The sequence below is a fragment of the Propithecus coquereli genome, unplaced genomic scaffold, assembly GCF_000956105.1.
Source record: "Propithecus coquereli isolate 6110/MARCELLA unplaced genomic scaffold, Pcoq_1.0 Scaffold23, whole genome shotgun sequence".
Taxonomy (NCBI): domain Eukaryota; kingdom Metazoa; phylum Chordata; class Mammalia; order Primates; family Indriidae; genus Propithecus; species Propithecus coquereli.
In genome coordinates, this window is record NW_012147841.1 from 4,866,696 (window position 1) to 4,886,399 (window position 19,704).

The 19,704-nt window shown below is 37.3% G+C and overlaps 1 protein-coding gene across 2 annotated transcripts in view; it reads left to right on the forward strand.

The window, feature by feature from the left end:
* Positions 1 to 19,704, forward strand: part of RSPO2 (R-spondin 2) — a 172,732-nt gene that overhangs the window by 78,094 nt on the left and 74,934 nt on the right. The window contains exons 3-4 of one of the 2 annotated variants that reach the window (XM_012645310.1): positions 618 to 806; positions 17,782 to 17,925. In XM_012645310.1, the coding sequence (XP_012500764.1) occupies positions 618 to 806; positions 17,782 to 17,925 (333 nt within the window). The remainder of the gene's footprint in view (positions 1 to 617; positions 807 to 17,781; positions 17,926 to 19,704) is intronic. The other variant, XM_012645311.1, reaches the window with a different exon arrangement.

The window sequence follows — 19,704 nt, forward strand, 5'->3', positions numbered from 1 at the left end:
AATTTTTTCCCCCTTGGTTTTCCTGGATCTGGACAAGTTTGTGTTAACTTCTTGACGTAGGGACCCCATACTATAATATAATGATAATTTGAATTTGGATCCCACACTTGGATGTCCTGCTGGCTTGGGGTTCTTACATCTTTGTGGTATGTTTTCTCTGTCCTGTGCTTACCCCCTTGGTGCTCCCAGTCCAGGGTTGGAATCCTCTGCTCTGACCAGTTGGGACAGGGGGTCGTAGTACTTAGGTGCCAACAGCCCTCTCAACTCCTGTCAACATAAAGGGAGCTAAGTGTCAGTTCTTCACACGCTTGTTTCTTGGCCTGGATTCAGGACCTTGCCATGAATTCTACCTCTGTCTGATCTGGCATCTCCATGAGCCATTCAGTTTCACCTTCTAGCCTCAATTCTGTCTCTGAGTTTCCTCCTTGGTTCTAAATTTGTGTATTAACCCTTTTTTAGTGGGAGTTGGGGAGGTAGGAGGGGAGGGATGCTTTGCCTAGTATGTCTATGTGAGTAGAGGAGAAAGACAAGAAACATTTGTCCTTTCAGCATGGTATGTTGACCAGAGAAGTTTGATCATATTCATATTTAAATACTTTTTTGTTTTTCTTTTACAGCTAGTTACGTATCAAATCCCATTTGCAAGGGTTGTTTGTCTTGTTCAAAGGACAATGGTTGTAGCCGATGTCAACAGAAGTTGTTCTTCTTTCTTCGAAGAGAAGGGATGCGCCAGTACGGAGAATGCCTGCATTCCTGCCCCTCAGGGTACTACGGACACCGAGCCCCAGATATGAACAGATGTGCAAGTGAGCATTTGACTTTGTCTATCCTGTTCTGCTGAATATGCAACTTGGGGGATGAACTAAGTTGGAAATTTTGTCTGGGAAAAAAAAAAGGTATATTTGTAATAGGCTGTAGAAATAGTCTAAGCTCAAACTTGCAAAAATGAGTGGGGTTGAACAGGAGCATTTTTACTTGATATTTTGAATAGAAATATATCATACAGTGTTGTACACATTTATTTTTTAAGATTACGTGGGTATTTTTTCATTACAAGGATCTCAAATACACTTGTTAGGCAGATCATTTATAAGGAGTACTTATTCAATGCTTACAAAAACAAAAAATAAATTGCAAAGGAATTTAAATACTTTATACTGGGAACAATCTCTCTGGTTTACCACAGTTTCTACTTTTACCTGAGTTTATAATACTAGTTTAGTCTAATCTACAGTTAAATATATGCATTTTAGGTTTCTTTAAACATCATTACGGATAAAGATGTAACTTTATGAGTTTTAAGTTAAACAACTGTAAAAAAAAGGCTAAGGAATGGCATTTTGTACGTAGGAATGAGGGTACAGCTGTTCATATTTTAATCCAAAAATCACTTATAGAATGAGTCTCATCTTCTAGGTCAACTGTAGAAATTGAGGTTTAAAAAAAATGAGACACCAAAGGAAGATTCCTTTCTTTAAGGAGCTCAAATTTTAGGAAGGTAGAAGGGGATAAGAAAAAGGGAACCATGGCATAAAATGACAGATAGGTAAGCAGTTTAATCATAAGTTAATGCAATAAGTGCTATATCAGTAGGCATTAAACCACTCTCATATAATGAGAGTGACTTAATGATCTCCCATTAACACACTGTGAATGTGACTATTTTGCTGAGATGGTCTTGAGATAAGAAGGGAATTTTGAGTTGTGTCATCCAAGGACGATGTTATTTTGGAAGGATGCAGAACTAGTGGAGGGTGGTTAAATAAATTCTGGAAAGAAGGAACCACGTACGTAAAAAATGTGTTTGGGGAATAAGAAGTTTCACCTGGGGTGCTATTTGGCATTTTGGCAAGGCAAGTCTCTGTTTCACGGGACTTGTCCTACATTGCTGGACACTTAGTGTTTTTGGTCCCCGTCCATTAAGTGTTCTTTGTGTCCTCCAAACACTGTGACAAGCAAATATGTCCCCAAACATTTCTAAAGACCTAGGAGAGCAATACCACTGCTGGATGAGAGCCATTGGACATCATATGCCTCATGGGAGGTGTGGTTGGAATTGAGGATGGAAAGGGAGGCTTGAGTGCAACTGATAAAGGTGTGAAATGCCAGGCTGAGAAGTCTGCGTGTTATCTCGGGGTACCGAGAAGGCAATCGACTAAAGAGATTACTTTATTTAGGATAATTCTATCAGAAATGAGGGAGACGAATTGGAGAGGAAGAAAAACTAGAGGAAGGCTGATGTAGCAATTGCAGATTGGAAATCTTGTTCTGGTGAAAGTTTTGTGGGCAATGAGTTCCAGAGGCTTTCAAAATAGAACTAACGAAGTTTGGTAATTAATTGCATGGGGAGATAAAGGAGAATCAAAATTGATACTAAGGTTTCTAGCTAAGGTGACTGGGTGAATAGTTTTGCCATTAGCAGAGATAGAAATATTTAGGCTCAGAGGAAATTTGGGTCTACCTTCATTTCATGGAACTGTTTGGATTAACAACTAGAGGGATACAACTCTCAACAAGAATAGATGGCGAATTTTTGCAAATATGTATTTCGTCCTTAAGGTATATGATTTGGACTACCTCTAATTTGTTTTTCATAATTTGTGAACTTCTAGAGGAGGGATAGGGACCACCTTGGAATGGATTCCTATTCAGATTGCTTTAAGACTGCCTGTGGGGGGTGATTTGTGTACACGACTATTCTGCAGACTTTTTTATTGCGGACGATCAGTGCACAAGGAAGATAAGGCAAGAGCGTAGGAGGATCAAGGGATTTATTCCAAGTTCTGGAGCCAGCATTATATGTACTATGTATGAACAACAGACTGGTCATATGATGTATTACTCAACCTGGCACAATGCAGGTGATAGAGGCTGCCTTTAATAACCATGTAGAGACATTAGATGTAAACCAGGACTGTCCTTTGCAAACTGGTGTGATGGTCACCTCAGCAATACTTCATAGTGTACGGATGGAGTCTTCCTTGGAGACATACTCCTAGGCAGGAGTTAACAAGCACATTTTGGCTAAGTTGATTCTTTTTCTCAGAAATGGAAACACCAGTGACTATAAATCAGCCTTGGAAAGAGAATCTACATTTGAGAATGGGTTTGCTGTGGTTATACTTACTATAAGTGAATGCAATCAATGTTGGAGTTTACTGACTTAGAGGAAATCATTACTTACCTGGTACAAGCCTGAAGTGCTTATTAGCAAGACCCCTCTGAAGCAAAGCAAAAATGAAAAATTTTCTTAATTCTTAATAGATGACTTTCAATGATCATGGTTCTTCCATACCAACAATTGGATTTTTTTTGGTGGCTACTTTGCATACATTGCATTGATATTTGTATTCTGTTTAGAGGAAGAGAAAGACTTAAACTGGGAAAGTTATCATAGATTTAAAATTTGAAATCATATCCATTTTTTGTTAAGAGATTCTTGCTGGACGGTAGAGAAGAAAATCATACTTTAAGCAATAGTAGATTAAAAATCCTGTAAGTGAAACTAGCTCATCCATTTCCTAATCACTAGAATAAGATTCCAAATATAAAGCAATATCCTTCTTCTGAAGGGAGTCTTGCTCTCTGAAATGTTATCTGAGGTTGGCTTCTTCGTACACACAGTATAAAGCATATAAAATTCAACCATGCTTATAAAAACCAATTGAATAACCCTTTGAGGAATGTCACAAGTACGTATACTAACAGACACTAGAAGCTGCCATTGTCTCCAATACCGTGTTAGGTGATATTTCTCTATTTTCTTTTTCTTTTATTGATAAACTTATTTACATAAAACTATATTTTTATATTGTTATACATTCTTTACAGAAAGCTTAGAGGGTATATAGGCCTTAATAAAAAGCAAAAATTAAAAAAAAACTTCTCAAAGATAACAAAAGTTAAGGTTTTAGCTTTGGTCCTTGACATTTTATTTCTAGGCATATTTATGTCTTTCTCCCTTACAAATGTGTAATTTTGTAACTTAATGAATTATAAACATTGTTTCATGTCATTAAATATGGCTGTGTGTATTCTATTGAATGGACCTACCATAATGTATTTAACTAATTGCCTAACGAACATTTGCTTTTAGTTTTTTACTATTATGAGCAGTTCCACGAAAAATATCCTTATATATTAATATAAATTCTTGCTCTCTCACATATTTTTACACATTTACTTGATTTATTTTTGTAAGATGAACATTTAAACATAATACACGTTTTAAAGGCTTTTGGTGTATATTGTCAGATGGCCTTCTAGAAAAGTTGTGTCAGTTCATATCTTCGCTAACAGCAGATATTTTCTCTTGCATCTCACTGGCTATTAATGATTAAAAATATAAAAATACATTTGTTTTAATATGCTTTGATACGAATGAATTTCATCATCTATTATTCACATGAATATTTGCATTGTTGGATGTTTACCAGAATCCCCACCCCCTTTTTTTATTTGCATACCTTTCATGTTCTTAGTAATTAAAAAGCTTTAAATGAAGTATGCAGAATTCTAAGTTCACAAATAATAAATGGGGAGTTTAATGAACTATCACAAAATGAATATACACATGTAACCCCCACTGGAGTCAAGAAAGAATGTTAGCACTACCCACTCACTGTTCTCTCCTCCTCTGGCTAACTACTATCCTGACTTATAACCAAAACACACGCAAAATATTATTCATGGCAACACTATTCATACTAGCTACAAATTGGAAACAGCCCAATGTCCAAATAATAGAATATCTAAGAAGATATGGTATATTAATAAAAAGAAATACCAGTATACAGAAGTAGAAACAAATTAACTTCAGCAATGTGCAATGACAGGGATGAATCTCACAACATAGTGTTAAATGAAAAAAGCCATAACAATAATATATACATTTACATATGTTTCAAAAATAGGCAAAACTAATCTGTGGTGCTAGAAGGCAGAATTTTGGTTCTTACTGCCATGATTTATTGAACACCTACCAAGTGCTGGCTTTAGTACTAGGTACCTGGAGATACAATAATGAGTAATAATTAGTTTCTGTTCCTGAGTTGCTTATGGTCTAGTGCAGTGGTTCTCAACTGGGGTGGGTTTGCCCCTGAGAGGACATTCGGTAATGTTTGGAAACATTTTTGGTTATTACAACTGCAGGAGTGCTACTGGTGTCTGGTGGGTGGAGGCCGCAGATGTTGCTAAACATTCTGCAGTGCACAGGACAGCCTCCTGCCACAAAGAATTATCCAGCTCAGTGTGTCATTAGTGTCAAGGCTGAGAAACTTTGGACTAGTGGAAAAGACAGATAATCAATTCAGTGTCGTATGTTGTACAGGTTGCTAATTATTTAGCTTCCGTTTTGTGCCAGCTATGCTGTTGGATGTACCTTTTCTCTTTTTTTTTTTTCCCCCAAACAAGTGTACAAAGGAGATGTATATTTCTATTTCCTGGATAAAGTTAACCAAACTGGGTAAAAGACACTTTTTAAAGCTGGGGTGGATTGCAGCAATGAAGGAGAAGACATTTATGAACACTGTGGGTGTTTTTGGAATTATTACAGGTAGAAAAGAAGTGTGAAAGCATGGAGTCACAAAACATCACCCATTGTTAAATAAAATGCAGGTGGTACAGTACAATTAATTTCACTAAGCAGAAAAGATACTAGTCATGTTGGTGGGGACTAGATTATGACAAGCCTTATGTGATGAATTTAGAAAGTTTAAACATCTTCCTGAAAGCCATAAGTAGTCAGAGAAGGATTTCAAGTAAGGGAATGACCAGGTTGTAGGGTTGTGGATTTCAGAAATTTTTTTTTTTTTTTGGCAGCATAAAAGATGAGTTAGAGGGGAGCCAATAATGAAGGAGCAAGATCAGCAATCTAGATTAAAAAAAATAAGAACTGGTTCCTCAGACCCACCGTGAGCAATTTATCTAAAATTTGAGTCTTATAATTTCTTTCTTCCTTATTCATCCTCCCTCCATGTTTCCCTTCCTTCCTCACCCCTTTTCTTCTTTCTTTAGCACTTATCAGTTAATTAACATACTCTATATTTTATTTACCTATTCTGTTGTTTAACTCTTCTAGAATGTAAGCTCCAAGAGGGAAGGGATTTTGGTCTGTTGTGTTCGGGCTGTTGATATGTCTGACACACTGTGAGTGCTCCATAAGTATTTGTTGAATGAATAAATGAATCAGGGTAGTTACAGTGAGGATAGAGAAGGGGGAATGGAGAGAGATATTGAGGATGAATCAATAAGCCTTGGTAATCAATTGGAGGATGTAGGATGAAGGTAAAGGGTAAAAATTAAGATGAGCCCACAAGCCAAAATCATAAGAGTAGAGAGTAGAATTTATCAAGGAATACAGGAGGGAAAACATATTTATCGGAGAGAATGGTCATGATAGTGAAATGTTTGATTTGGGGCATGTTGAGCTCAAGGCCATCTGAGACATCCTGGTGAAGATACCCAGTGGGCAGTAACACACAGGGGCTGGAGCCCCCAAGGGAGGTCTGAACTGAATCATTGAAACAAAGAGGAGACTATAGACTGAGGGGGAGAAAAGAGTTCTGAGGAATAAACCCTAACGAATGTTGACATTTAACAGCAAGCAGAGAAAAGCTGGTAGAGGAGGCTGTGACTGAGTCACTAGGAAAATAGAAAATCCAGAGGATGATGTCTCAGAAGCAGAAATAGGAAGGCTCAAGAAGGAGCAAGTGGTCAATGTCAAAGTTGTGCTGTTTAAACAAAAAAGCTGTTGACCTTTATGAAAGTCATTTCACTGTTTTTGTTGGGGCACTATCCTGATTGCTATGGTTTGGGGAGGTACAAAGAGTCGTAGGGAAGCAGCCACAGTGATTGTATATACTTGCTCTCTTCCCTGTGAAGTTTATTTAAAGAGTATCTGATGATAGCTAGAAGGCTTGCAAATCAAGGAGTCAGAGAGAGAGAGAGAAAGAGTAGTGAGACTAAGTGAGTAAGAGAGTAAGTAAGGCATACTTAGCACTTTTGTTTTTGAAGTGCTTTGACCTACATCTTTTTATTTGCACTTGGAAATCCTACATGGGAGTTAGTATCCCCATTTACAGAGCAGGTAACAGATGTTCTGAGAAGTTTACTGACTGGCCCAAGGATTGGCTGCCACTACATGATACAACCGAGGCTATCTACTTTATCGTCAAACTAGGTTGGCAGGTGTGACAAAATTACCTTAAACAGAGCTGATTAAAGATATCAAACCATGTGGAGTGACATTTTTGAGTAATACAAGTGGAAGGATCCTCCATGCAAGGATGTTCATCCTGGGACACAAGCCAGGGGCAGATCCCAGGTGCAGGAACGGAGGCAGAGGTGGTGAGGGGAGATTGTGGAAGTTCTCTTCTAATTGCCTCCATTTTCCTCAAAGAAAGGGGAAGTGAGCCTGAGAGCTGAGAGTGAGGAAGGAGGTGCTGGAGGGCTTGAGGAGAGAGGAGGGGAGTAGGAAGGACAAGGAGCCGGACAGCATGATGGGGTGACAGCAGCCCACAGGACCCACTGGCATTTTAAAATAAGGCCAGAAGCTAGTGGGTAACTTTGACAACATCCCTAACACAACTGTTGCTCACTAAAAATAAAAACAAAGACCAGTCAGCAGGGTCATGGGATTTCACTGTCCAGCTATATTCAGCTCTTGTGGGTATGACCAGGGGAAGAGCAGGCAGGTGAGATTTAACTGGGTTGGAGTGCAGGGGCTGGTAGCATGGATGGGGTTAGCACACTAGGGCCCACGGCAAAAGAGACTTTGCAAATGTGATTAAGTTAAAGATTTTGAGATGGAGAGATTATTCTAGATTCTAACTGGGTGGGCCAAAGGTCATCATAAGAGGGAGATGAGAGGGTGACAGATGTGATGACAGAGCAGAGGTTGGAGGACTGGAGGGCAGGCCACAAGCCAAGGAAAGCAGGTACCTCTAGAAGCTGGAAAAGTCAAGGAAACAGATCTCCCCTTAGAGCTATCAGGAGAAGCATAGCCCTGCCGACAACTCGATTTTAGACAAACGTAACCCACTGGGACTTCTGACCTCCAGAGAATAAATTTGTGTTCTTTTACTGCCATCCTCCCACCCCCAACAAAAAGATATCAAACTGTAGCACTAGGTATGAACGTTATGCCAGTTTCAGCCAAAATACATTGTTTTGTAAAATTATTCTCTCTTCCTTTTTTTCTTTCACAAGTCAGTGCCACAACAGGCAAGAAATTAGAAGCTTATTAAAATAGGATGGAATTTTGACCTATTGGCAACTGATTAGGAGTCATCTTTCTTGATTTATCAAGAGTAAAAAGTATTGAAATAAAAGTGTTCTCATGTCAAGATAACTAAATTCCAGCATCTTCATACCCTTCTGATGTTTGTCTTATGCACACAGCCAGATTGTGTATGTAAGACATCACTGTGCCTCCCCAAGCTTAAATATTACCCGTTGCTGTTTTCAAAATGAAACTTTTTTCCTTTTTCCGATAAGTGCCCCATGGATTTCAGTAATTCTCTAGCCCTAGGGGTCAGCGCACTATGACCTGACAGCATAATCTTGCCTGTTCTCTATTCTGTAGGGCCCTATTATCTGTTCTAAGAATAGCTTTTAGATTTTTAAGTGGTTGAGGGGCAGGAATCAAAAGAAGAACTATTCTGTGATGCTTGAAAATATTAGCTTTACATTTCAGTGTTGATAAATAAAGTTTCATTGGAAAACATCCACGCTTAATTATTTACATATTGTCTATGGCTGCTTTTGTGTTACGACAGGGATGAGTAACAGAGTTTAGACAGAGACCGTATGGTCTGCAAAGCTTAAAATATTTACTATCTGGCTCTTTACAGGAAAAGTTTGCCAACCCTGCTCTTCTAGCCTATGTGGAGTGTAAAGAGATTAAGAGATTGTTCTCATTTTCCTTGGATGGGGGTTGAGTGGAGGGCAAGACATATATTAGCTTACATACGATTTTCCATTTAGTTGGGTGGAGAGTTCTGCATTTTCTGACATTTGGAAAAATTCAACTAAGACTCAGGTCTGAAGTTTGTTAAACGGCTTTGGTCCCACCTTAATATAAAAGGGTGACAAGTTACCAAAAAAGGAAAAGCACAAGGAGTAACCAGGATGAGAGATCTGCTACTGGCAGAAATTTAAAATCTGATATGAGATATTAATTTGGTTTATAATTTCTAAAACTTTTCATTGTTATTACGTTCCTTTCCTATTTTATTTTGAGGTAGTTGTCCTCCTCTCCCCTCCCTAAATGGAAGAGAAAAGCCCTTTAAACACCTAGCATTGTATTCCCAGCAAATGTCTTCCAAGTTCTGATTTTATTTGTTTTGAGAATGATTTCAAATATGCATCACTTGAATATATGAGAAATAAAGCCAACATTTTAATTAATATGTTGACTTCATTATTACTTCATGATTTGACCACATGGTTTTACACAAGCCTCAGTGTTTCTTCATACTTTTTTGTGTGGGCGGGCAAGATATAGCATTCAAACATTGAAATATTGCACTGAAGCTACCAGCAACATATTTCACAAGTTTGAGTTTTTGTTTTTTTAAAAAATGAACCGTTGCAATATTTTAAGTGAAAATGAGTTGGGAGAAAAAAAGTTTTGACAGCATATATATCCTTAGAAGTTGAAATAAAGGGTCCTATGACATGTAAGGTAGAACTCTACAGTTATTTGAAAAACAATGTGTAAATTTCTGGATAGAGTCCATTCATCCTACCTAATTGCAACTGGAGGGTTAAAATCACTGCCGAGGCCAGGACTTTACTGTCTAAAATGGGTAAGGCAGGCACTTCCCACTCCTACGTGGTAGTGAAGGGAGTAGGGCACAGATAGAATGTGATTTCCATCCCACTCTCCCCAAGGTCAAAATTGCCTTTAAATCTCATTTTTCTAACTCCTGATTCCTAATGTTCAGAGCAAATTACTTTACATGTAGGTGCTCAACAAATGATTATAAGCAGTTTATTAAGCTGCATGACCTAAACAGAGTAAAACTACTGTTTACTATGGACAGTGGGCTCTGGATAATGCTCTTCATTTGAGTAGTGCATATATATGAAATTTATTGAAATTATATACATTTTTTCCATGTGGAGTATCCTATTCGAGCTTCCTTCCATCCACTATCTTCGACTGCCATCTTTGTTTTAGTTGTTAAATTTTAAAAATGTTATTGATAAATAATAGTATATATTTTGAGGGTACATGTGATATTTTAATACTTATATACAATATGAAATTATCAGAATCAGGGTAATTGGAATATCTATCACCTCAAACATTTAACTTTGTGCTGGAAACATTACAATTCTTTTCTAGCTATTTTGAAATACACAATAAATTGTTACCATAATTTCCCTACTGTGCTATTGAATACTAGAACTTATTCCTTCTGACTGTATTTTTGTATCCCTTAACCAAAAAAAGCTTCTTTTCCCTCCTCCCTCTCCCCTTCCCAGCCTCTGGTAGCCACCAGTCTACTCTTTACCTCCATGAGATACACTTTTTACGCTCCCACAAGGGAGAATATACAATATTTGTCTTACCATGCCTGGCTTATTCCATTTAACATAGTGAACTCTAGGTTCCATCCAAGTTGCTGTAAATGACAGCGTTTCATTCTTCTATGGCTGAATATTATTCCTTTATGTATATATACCATGTTATCTTTATCCATTCATCTGTGGATGGACACTTGGGTTGATTCCATACCTTGGCTATTGTGAATAGTGCTGCAATAAACACGGGAGTGCAGATATCTCTTCAACATACTGATTTTCTTTCTTTTGGATGTATAACCCAGCAGTGGATCATATGGCAGTAAATTTTTATACTCATAATAGCTCACATACTTTGATAACTAATTACTCAGCAGATACTGCACTGACATCTTTGTGTTAGTTAAGCCTCTGAATCCTCTCAACCATCCTATGAGACAGAGACTGATGTTACTTTTTCTTTTTAAAATGCATGAGGGCAGTAAGGCAAGCAGAGCTTTACTGACTTGGCCATGGTCACACAATGGCAATCAAGCCAAGATTCTAACCTCAGATCTGCTAACCGCTGTACCGTCTGAGTGGCCACTGTATTCTCAACATAGTTCTTATTTCCTGCCTCTAGCTCTTGTTCTGTATCCTCTTCTTTATTTGACACAGTTGAATGTCATCCTATGCCAACTATCCTAATACAGTCGAGCTTGTCTTAAACCCATTCCACTGGGTTTTACACAGACTTCAATCCTCGATCTTCTCTTAACTTATTAATGCTGGTTTTTCTGCATCATCACTCAAATAGTTTAATTGTAAATATGAAATATTGAGTCCTGAAACTTCTGGATCTATTCATTATTTTCTTTAGGTTAAAATATAATGAAGCTTCTAATGAGCTGTGTGTTACTGGACGATATTACAAAAAAGTAATTGTAGCTCTTAGGGCATAGTTTTCACCAATCCTGGCTCTCATGGGATTGTTGTCATAGTACATGTTAGAATGCATGATTTTGGTAACATAAAGCTTAAAAACTTATTTACGGATGTTTATAAACCATTGCAAGTTTTGAGAAGGAATGTTAAATGGTAGTATTTGAAGTTGTTAGAGAAGCCTAAAAATACTTAAACAATTTTTTAAAACCTCACGTTCAGTTTCCATGTGAAAAATTGCTGAAAGTCTAATTTTGAATGTTTTTTTAAGCAACCTGTCCCTTAAATTTTTGTTCAAATTTTAGCATACAAGTAGCAGAGAAACCTCTAGGGGTGTCCAGGGATTGGCTTGATGCCCTTTGATCCTTGCAACTGCAGCCTGATGCCCAGGTGTCAGTGACTGCCACCTTCTGAACAGAGATGCTGGTTTGAAAAAGCAGCTGCAGATCAGTCAGCAGTCACATTTTCAGGGTATGCTAAGGCAGTTGAAGCCCACAGCCCTGATGACATCAAGAAATATTACAAAAGAAAATAGATTCTTCGGTGTGTCTTTGAGGTCATAGTAATGCTGGTTCTGCATCATCACTCAAATAGTTTAATTGTAAATATGAACCATTGAATCCTAAAACCTCACTGACTTCTTCTCTTTCTTTGTTATATATAGAATTCCATTTTCACAGTTGGATTTAACAAAGTTTGATTTTTTTTCCATTTTTTTTCCATTTTTTCTTGTTTATATGATTGGCCATGCTGAGACAATCAATAGAGAGATGGTTCTTGTCATCTAGATTTAGCTGGGAAGATAAACAAAACAAACTTTCTCAGCGCCCTGAGAGCACTGTGGGACCAAAGGAAGGAGTGGGGGGATAATTGTATGATCTTTGGCTTCTCTTAGTTTTTTGTCTTCTCCCCCTCCACTCAGTTTGTTGATGCTATCGATTCATGGTAACTTCTTTCTCCATTACTGTTTCCACTTAGAATGTTGAGCTTTCCCAAATTCCCTCTCCTTGCTTTCAGGAAGGTTAGCTTTCTGAAAATATGCACTCTTTAGCTCACTCGTACTTTCTGGTTTAGAGTAGGTAATTATTACCTAATTGCCTGCCTGTGGATTTTTCCCTACAGTAGATGAAGATCCCAAGAGGTGTGGAAACCTTGCTTTTTCATCTGTGCTTTTAGGTATCCATCCACCAGGACGCCTGGCCCCTAGGAACTTTTACCAGTCTAAATGAGGAAACAAGGGACCATTTTACTCTCATACTCAGGAATCTCTGGGGACCAGTCATTGCTAGTCAGAACAAGCCTGTAATCTTGAACCTAGCTTCATTTTCATTCATTTTAATTGTTACTTAAATCACACAAAGCACAAATAATTTATAAACTCCACCCACAATTTCTAAGCCCAGGTAACCATCTCACCAGCTCCCCCTCTAAGCCACTCTTCACTGGGCCCGTCACACACCATGTGAGTTTTCTCCATCGCCGTATGACCGTAGCCGCCGTTGCCAGGACTCTGCTTCTCCTGCCTCTCTCAAATTTGCTCATCTGAGGTTCCAACTTCCATTGCAGATATCACCTGCCTGCCTTTGATATTTACATTCTCTAGTATAACTGTTTTCAGGTGTTTAACTGTTGGTTCTTCCAGTATGATTTGCAGTTCTCTACAGCAAGTATGGCTTCTTTAGTATTAGAAATACTTACAATGCATGTGCAGCCAATCTCACACTAAGCATTCAAACATTAAAGAAATTGAGTTTTTAAATGGTATTCATGTTTGTTCAACTTGGCAAACCTTAAAACTCCACTATGTGCCCAGCACTATTAGGAGTGGGGAATTCACAGATTGAAAAAAACAAAACTTTAATGGCAGAACAGAAATCGGTCCCTTTTTTCTGTCTCTAACATACCCAGCACATGCCTCTAATATCTGCTGTGTTATGTTCTGATGTTCTGTTGCTTCCTTGTGGCCTCCCTCTTTGGCTTAGCACCTCTAGGGCAGGGAATGAATATTAAAAGTCTAGGTTCTGAGGGTCTGGCACACTCCCTGGCACGTACTAGGTTCTCGGGGGATGTTTGGAATGAGCCATTGAGCTGGACTATAGTATCGTTTGAGAAATTTTATGTTAGAGCCTGTATGGGATGCTGTGGGAGGATAGGAGAGAGGGTACCGAGCCTATTTTTCCATTTCTTGGCCAGGGTAAGTCCTTTTTGCCAAATTACAGTCCTGTCAGACTGCATTTGGACACTATTTCACTTGGACAGTAATTTTACTTAAACCAATATTGGCAGTCCTCACTTGGTGGATTACATTTTTGAGGAGGCACTGTAATTTAGAAGCATGTAAGTTGGCTAAACCGGAGTCTTTTATTCTGAACAAGGACTTAAAGCTCATATTTTTATGGAAAAGGCTTAAGTTTAATAAATTTTGATATGCCTATTTTCTTATGCAGCGTGAAGTTTTCTAAGGTTTAACAATCTATTGTATGATCCCACTGGTGTTTTAATGGTGTTTCACTCATTTATTTATAAGATTTACATAGAGATTGTGTAAAGTATTAATACATGGATGAAACTGTTAATACTGTAGCTATTTCTAGGAAGTAGGCCTGATAATGCCATTCAGGTGAGACAGGATTTCTATATTTTTCTTTAAACCTTCTGTATTGCTTTGAATTTTTATTTGTAATGAGAATGTTTTACTTTTATGTAAAAAACTGAATTAGAGTTGATATGAATGCCAATTAAATTATAATAACAACCTTAAGCAGTTTTTGGGAAGTGGTTACAGGCTAGGGAGAAAGTATAGGACTATGAGACCCCGAAAGGAGTGTTTTTTCCTGAGCAGAAGAGTTACTTCCTGGAGAAATGGCTGAGTGGAGTTAGGGGGCTGCGGCTGGATCTGCAGCTGGTGAGAAAAGGTTTTCAGGTGCCGAAGCACATCAAGGAGATTTTCCAGGGTAGGTGGCTTGTGCAGTTCCTGGCTCTAAAAAGCCCTGGGTTCGCAGGTATTTGTGATTAGATGAGTTCTGTCAGTGCCGGCTCCTGAATGCATGGGCCGCCTGCGTTGGTTTTATGTCACGGCAAAGAGCGACTGAGACCAGGAAAGGCCAGCAGAGCTTCTTCGGGTGTTAGGACTTAGCACCAAGGAAAGCTTTTTAAAAAATGCTTTATTGCACAGACAATATTTTTAGCTTTTTTTCCCTTATGATTTGAGTGAAAGAAAAGCACTATTGAGCATATGAAAACAAAGGCTACTGGCAAGAGATGGTTAAATGAATGTATATTTTGAAAGTTACAGAAGGTTCATCATTATTAAGTAAGGGGTATATTTTCATGAACCCAGATCTGAAAAACTTTGGGGTGGCATAATATGTCTTTTGTTTATTCTTGCCTGTTAAAATCAAAAGGGCTTATTTCATAATGTTAATACAGTGACTTTTTTGGGTCAACTTAAGTAGGTCACAGATGTATATTATAATAACTTTTTATGTTACTTTTATTACATAAACATTTTATAATTATTGAAGATTTATGTGATTCAGAAATATTATTTTTAACATTTCAAAATTCTACCATCACCTTCCCAAATTAACTTCTCTAAACTACTTCATACCCATGAACACATACATGCATATATGGCTTTATTGTATCTCATATATCTTACAACTTGCCTTTTTTTTTTAAACTTAACAATAGGCTTTGGAGCTTTTTCTGGGTCATTACTTATAATTCACCTTGTGCTTTTAAGTGGCTTTAGAATTCTACAATTTGAAGGTATCATATTCGTATTCTACTTAAATTTGAGAACAAATAATTAAGCTTTCTTCTAGCAGATTTTTGCCTGAAGAAGTCCTGAGGGACTTTACAGAGAATGATAGGTATTTCAGAAATTCACATTCTGTAAACTGGTATTAGGAGCATGGAATGAAAGGAAAAGGAGCTCCGAGTAACAATAAAGATCAGCAGAGGACCTTGTAAAATTAATTCCAAATACTTATTGCTATAACTTTTTGGCTGAAAAGCTTATTGGTGTCAGCCATATTTTAAAGAGAAATCAGACCTTGTATAGATAACACCTGATTTATGAAGTGTACAGTGCTTTTAAAAAAATATATAAATGCTTTTTCTCCTCACCCTTTAGTTCTGTATTATCTTTTGCAATGCTTATCATTTCTTGGAAAATAACTCTCAATAGCAGAAAGAGCTGCTTGGTTTTTTTTGTTTTTTTTTTTTTAAATATAGCAAGAAAACTAACAATTTGTGGACATAATGGTCATGTATTTTGACCATGATTAAGAGGCTACTGACCAGCTATAGACCACCGTTTTATTAAAATATAGGTTACAGCATTGAAGACTACAAATGAACCTTCCATGGAGTGATAAACTGTTCTTCTGTGCCTACCATTTTTTCTTCCCTCCCAAAAGACCAATGTTGTAATTTGTCTGTGGACTTTAACCCACACAGAGTTGTTGTTTCAATTGTAAATTTGGTAACATTTTAGAAGTTGAGTTATCTTCTTCATGGTGGTAATTTAATACATAAAAACCTGTTTAGACTCAAAATTTGGTTGCATTTTTTTACCCCATTATTATCTCTTCGCTTATAGGAACTGTATATTTTAAAGTTCTTCTGAATCCTAAAGCACCAAATATAGTTTTTGAGTCTTGTTAAACGAAGAAGTATGTCCTGGAGTTTTCATGGCACTTTACATGCTGTTAATTGCCATCAGTTAAAACTGTTACAAGTAATAATGTACTATAATCTGTTGAAAACCCGACCTTTCAATTTATCAATCCTCCAACCTTCTTTCCTTTCCTGTTCTTCAAGAGTAGTTTAGAGTGTGTTTGTTCTCACCTGTGCATGCCAGCGATCTCTGGCCCACATGTTGACTGGCCTACCAGGGAATCTGGCCTAGAATACAAGCCTATATTATGGCTTCTTTTTATCCCATGTTGTAATATATGTGGTTTAGTGGAAAGATGCATGTTTCTAATTCACTGTCGCTTTTATCTGCAGACTACCTATTATGAGCCAGTCAAGTTAAATATATTACAAATCCCTACCATAGTCTTGTAAAGTCAGTGATATCCCTGTTTTATACAGGAAGGAATGGAAGCTCAGAGAGGCATGTAGTTGTCCAAAGTCACAGAGCTGGTAAGGACAGCTGGTATTCAAACTCAGATCGAGTAGACCTGAAAGCACCTCTGTTTGACAAACTGTTCCTAGCAGACATAAGTTAGTGAGTTATAGAGAATGGATCTAAAAGGCCTATGGAAGGGGATGGGTGATGTCATACCTAACAGGTACAATGTATACTATCTGGGTGATGGGCACACTTAGAACTTTGTCTCAACGGTACAAAAGCAATCCATGTAACCAAAACATTTGTACCCCCATAATATTCTGAAATAAAATAAATTTAAAAAAGACAGGTGGTTTTCAGGGCTTTCAGAAACAACCTAGCCACTACTAGCTATGTGACTTTCCCCTAGTCTCAGCTTAGTTGCAAAATAGAGATTCTACTACCTATTTTGTAGGATTGTTGTGAAGATTCAATGGAAATGTATATAAAGCCTTTGACACATTAAAGGTTTTCATTAAAGTGACCTAAACTTCCCCTTCCCATCCAAGTCAAATTACCTTCTGATGAAAGTAGATGCCAACATTGACCAGTGCCCTAGATATGCGAGGTCCCCACCGCCCGTGGCCTGGTACCGGTACGTGGCCTGTTAGGAGTCCACCTGTGAATCACTGCCTGAGTTCTGCCTCCGCCGCCCTCCCACCCATACACCCTCTTTGGAAAAATTGTCTTCCATGAAACCGATTCCTGGTGCCAAAAGGGTTGGGGACTGCCTAGATAGTAGACCATTATTTAAAAATGTTTTCAAAATTAAAATTTCTAACTAATTTCCTATCCCCAAACACTGATTACGCTGTTCCCATTGTGTTTTCCATAGTAGGTCTTCTGAAGGACAGAACAGATTTCATTCCTGGCAGCAATGTAATTTGTAGTGGGGGTGTTTTGTTTTTATTTTTAATTTTTTTTTTTGTTTTAATCCATGTGGAGTTGCAAACATTTCTAAAGGGTCTTATGCTGCATGGGGCCCCATGCTGGCATTCTTTCTTAGCTTATCGATGCGGTGAGCTGTTGGCAGAGGTAGGGATGATTTAGAATAAAATGACATTAGGAAGCAAATGAGTTGAACAGTATTTCTCTGACTATGAGAATTTCGACTGGGCTAACCAGTGAGTTTGTGACGCTTTTATTTGCAAAACAGGTAAATTTATTTGACTGAAACTTTCTCTTTTTCTCTTGAAAATTGTTTTCAGGATGCAGAATAGAAAACTGTGATTCTTGCTTTAGCAAGGACTTTTGTACCAAGTGCAAAGTTGGCTTTTATTTGCATAGAGGCCGTTGCTTTGACGAATGTCCAGATGGTTTTGCACCATTAGATGAAACCATGGAATGTGTGGGTGAGTACTTCTTAATGGAACTCTCAAACTGTAACTTTTAACACCTGTTTCTTGAAACTCTGCATGCTGAATATATTTAACCTAAAAACAAATTGCTTCTCTTGTTAGTTAGAACTGAAAATTAAGTTCTTTGCCGATTTTCTGAATTCTTTAGGCATCATGACAATGAATAATCTCATATGTTATATCTTGCTACAAAATCTGTTAGTTGTGCCAATTGCTAGGTTAACCTATTTACTTGCTGATAAAGGTTTTTATCATCTGTGTAGTACATCCATTTCTTATCTAATAAATTAGTAACTCTTAGAGAAAAACACTTTGTTTAGAGAGAAATTTTTCAAGCAGTACCATATTGGTTACCTGCTTTATTGCTTTTGCTATTTATATGAATTTGGAGCTTCTTTCTTAGCCATTCATGTAAAACAAACAAAAAAAATCAATTGAAAAGAAATTTTTTGTACCAGGTATCTTTTGTTGATGATTGACTGCATGTTGCTAAGCACATTAAAACAATTTTATTATATAGAGACCTAGAATGCATAATATACACATATGGGCTATTTGTGAAAAAATAATTAGAAATACACATTTTATAAATGTTCTTCTGGGTGTTTGTAAAATACTTTGGCATTTTTATACCCCAGATTAAAAGACAAAGAAAGATCTGTCAGTGGGCACATTTTGATGAATGCCTGAATCTAATTCATAAATACAATGATGTGTCCCCCTTCCCCTGCCCTGTGCTTTATTTGATATTATGTATTTGATATGATACACAACAGAGCTCTGTTATAAATTAGACTTTTCACCCCTTGAAACAGAGACTTAAAAGTTGACCTTTTTTCTATTGAAATATTGCTGAAATAGTACACTTAAGTTCCCATTTATGTAGGTGACACTCTATTAAAAATAAAGTCACTAGAAGAGCATATTCAGAATGCAGAATTTTCTTTTGAGAGACAAGACTCACACCCATTACAAATGTTCAATGGAAATGCTGGTGAAATCCTTAACTATAAACATATTACAGATAGAGTCCTATACATTCCCCCAAATAAAAATCTGAAATGGCTTTGAAAAACATCTAAGAAGAGCTATGATGCCGATGAAGTGCAGAAAGCTGAAATATTAATAGCATGTGGACTCGGGGTTCGAGTCTTTATCCACTATTGTGAAAGGGCTTTTTTTGATGGTGAAGTTGATGAGGAAGTTTAAGTTGGCATATCTTTATCCTTTTCTTCCCTCCTCCACTTCCCCAGGGGTTGGGGGGTAGCTTACTTTTCCGCTATTGTGCAGTCACCAAAGGAGATGCTAAAAGCTTTTACATATCTAGGAAAAAACATACGTTTTCAAATATCTGATCATGTTTGTTTACTTTTCAAACTGTAGTAAAGTACAACACCAGTATATAGGGAATGAGAAGTACATACTGTGGTTTCCAGACACCTGTTGAAAGCATAGAGCAGTTAACTAATGTGGTATCAGAAAATGCAAAACAAGTTCCCCATCATTTTCACCAAGCATTTCCAAAATAAAACATTTTCGTTTGTTTCGATTAGTGGGACATTCAGAATTAATTAAAATTTTTGTCTTCTGTCATAGTATGAAATAGTGTCTTCTAATTTAGGTTTTTACCCTTTGAATCTTTTAAAGATTATACATTTCAGTGTCATTAGAATTGACCAGTAGCATTCTTCAAAATGGAAAGTAACAGCTTTCTAATTTCTTATGAGACATTTGTCTCCTTATGAGACATTTGTAGATGCAAGTATCCTATGG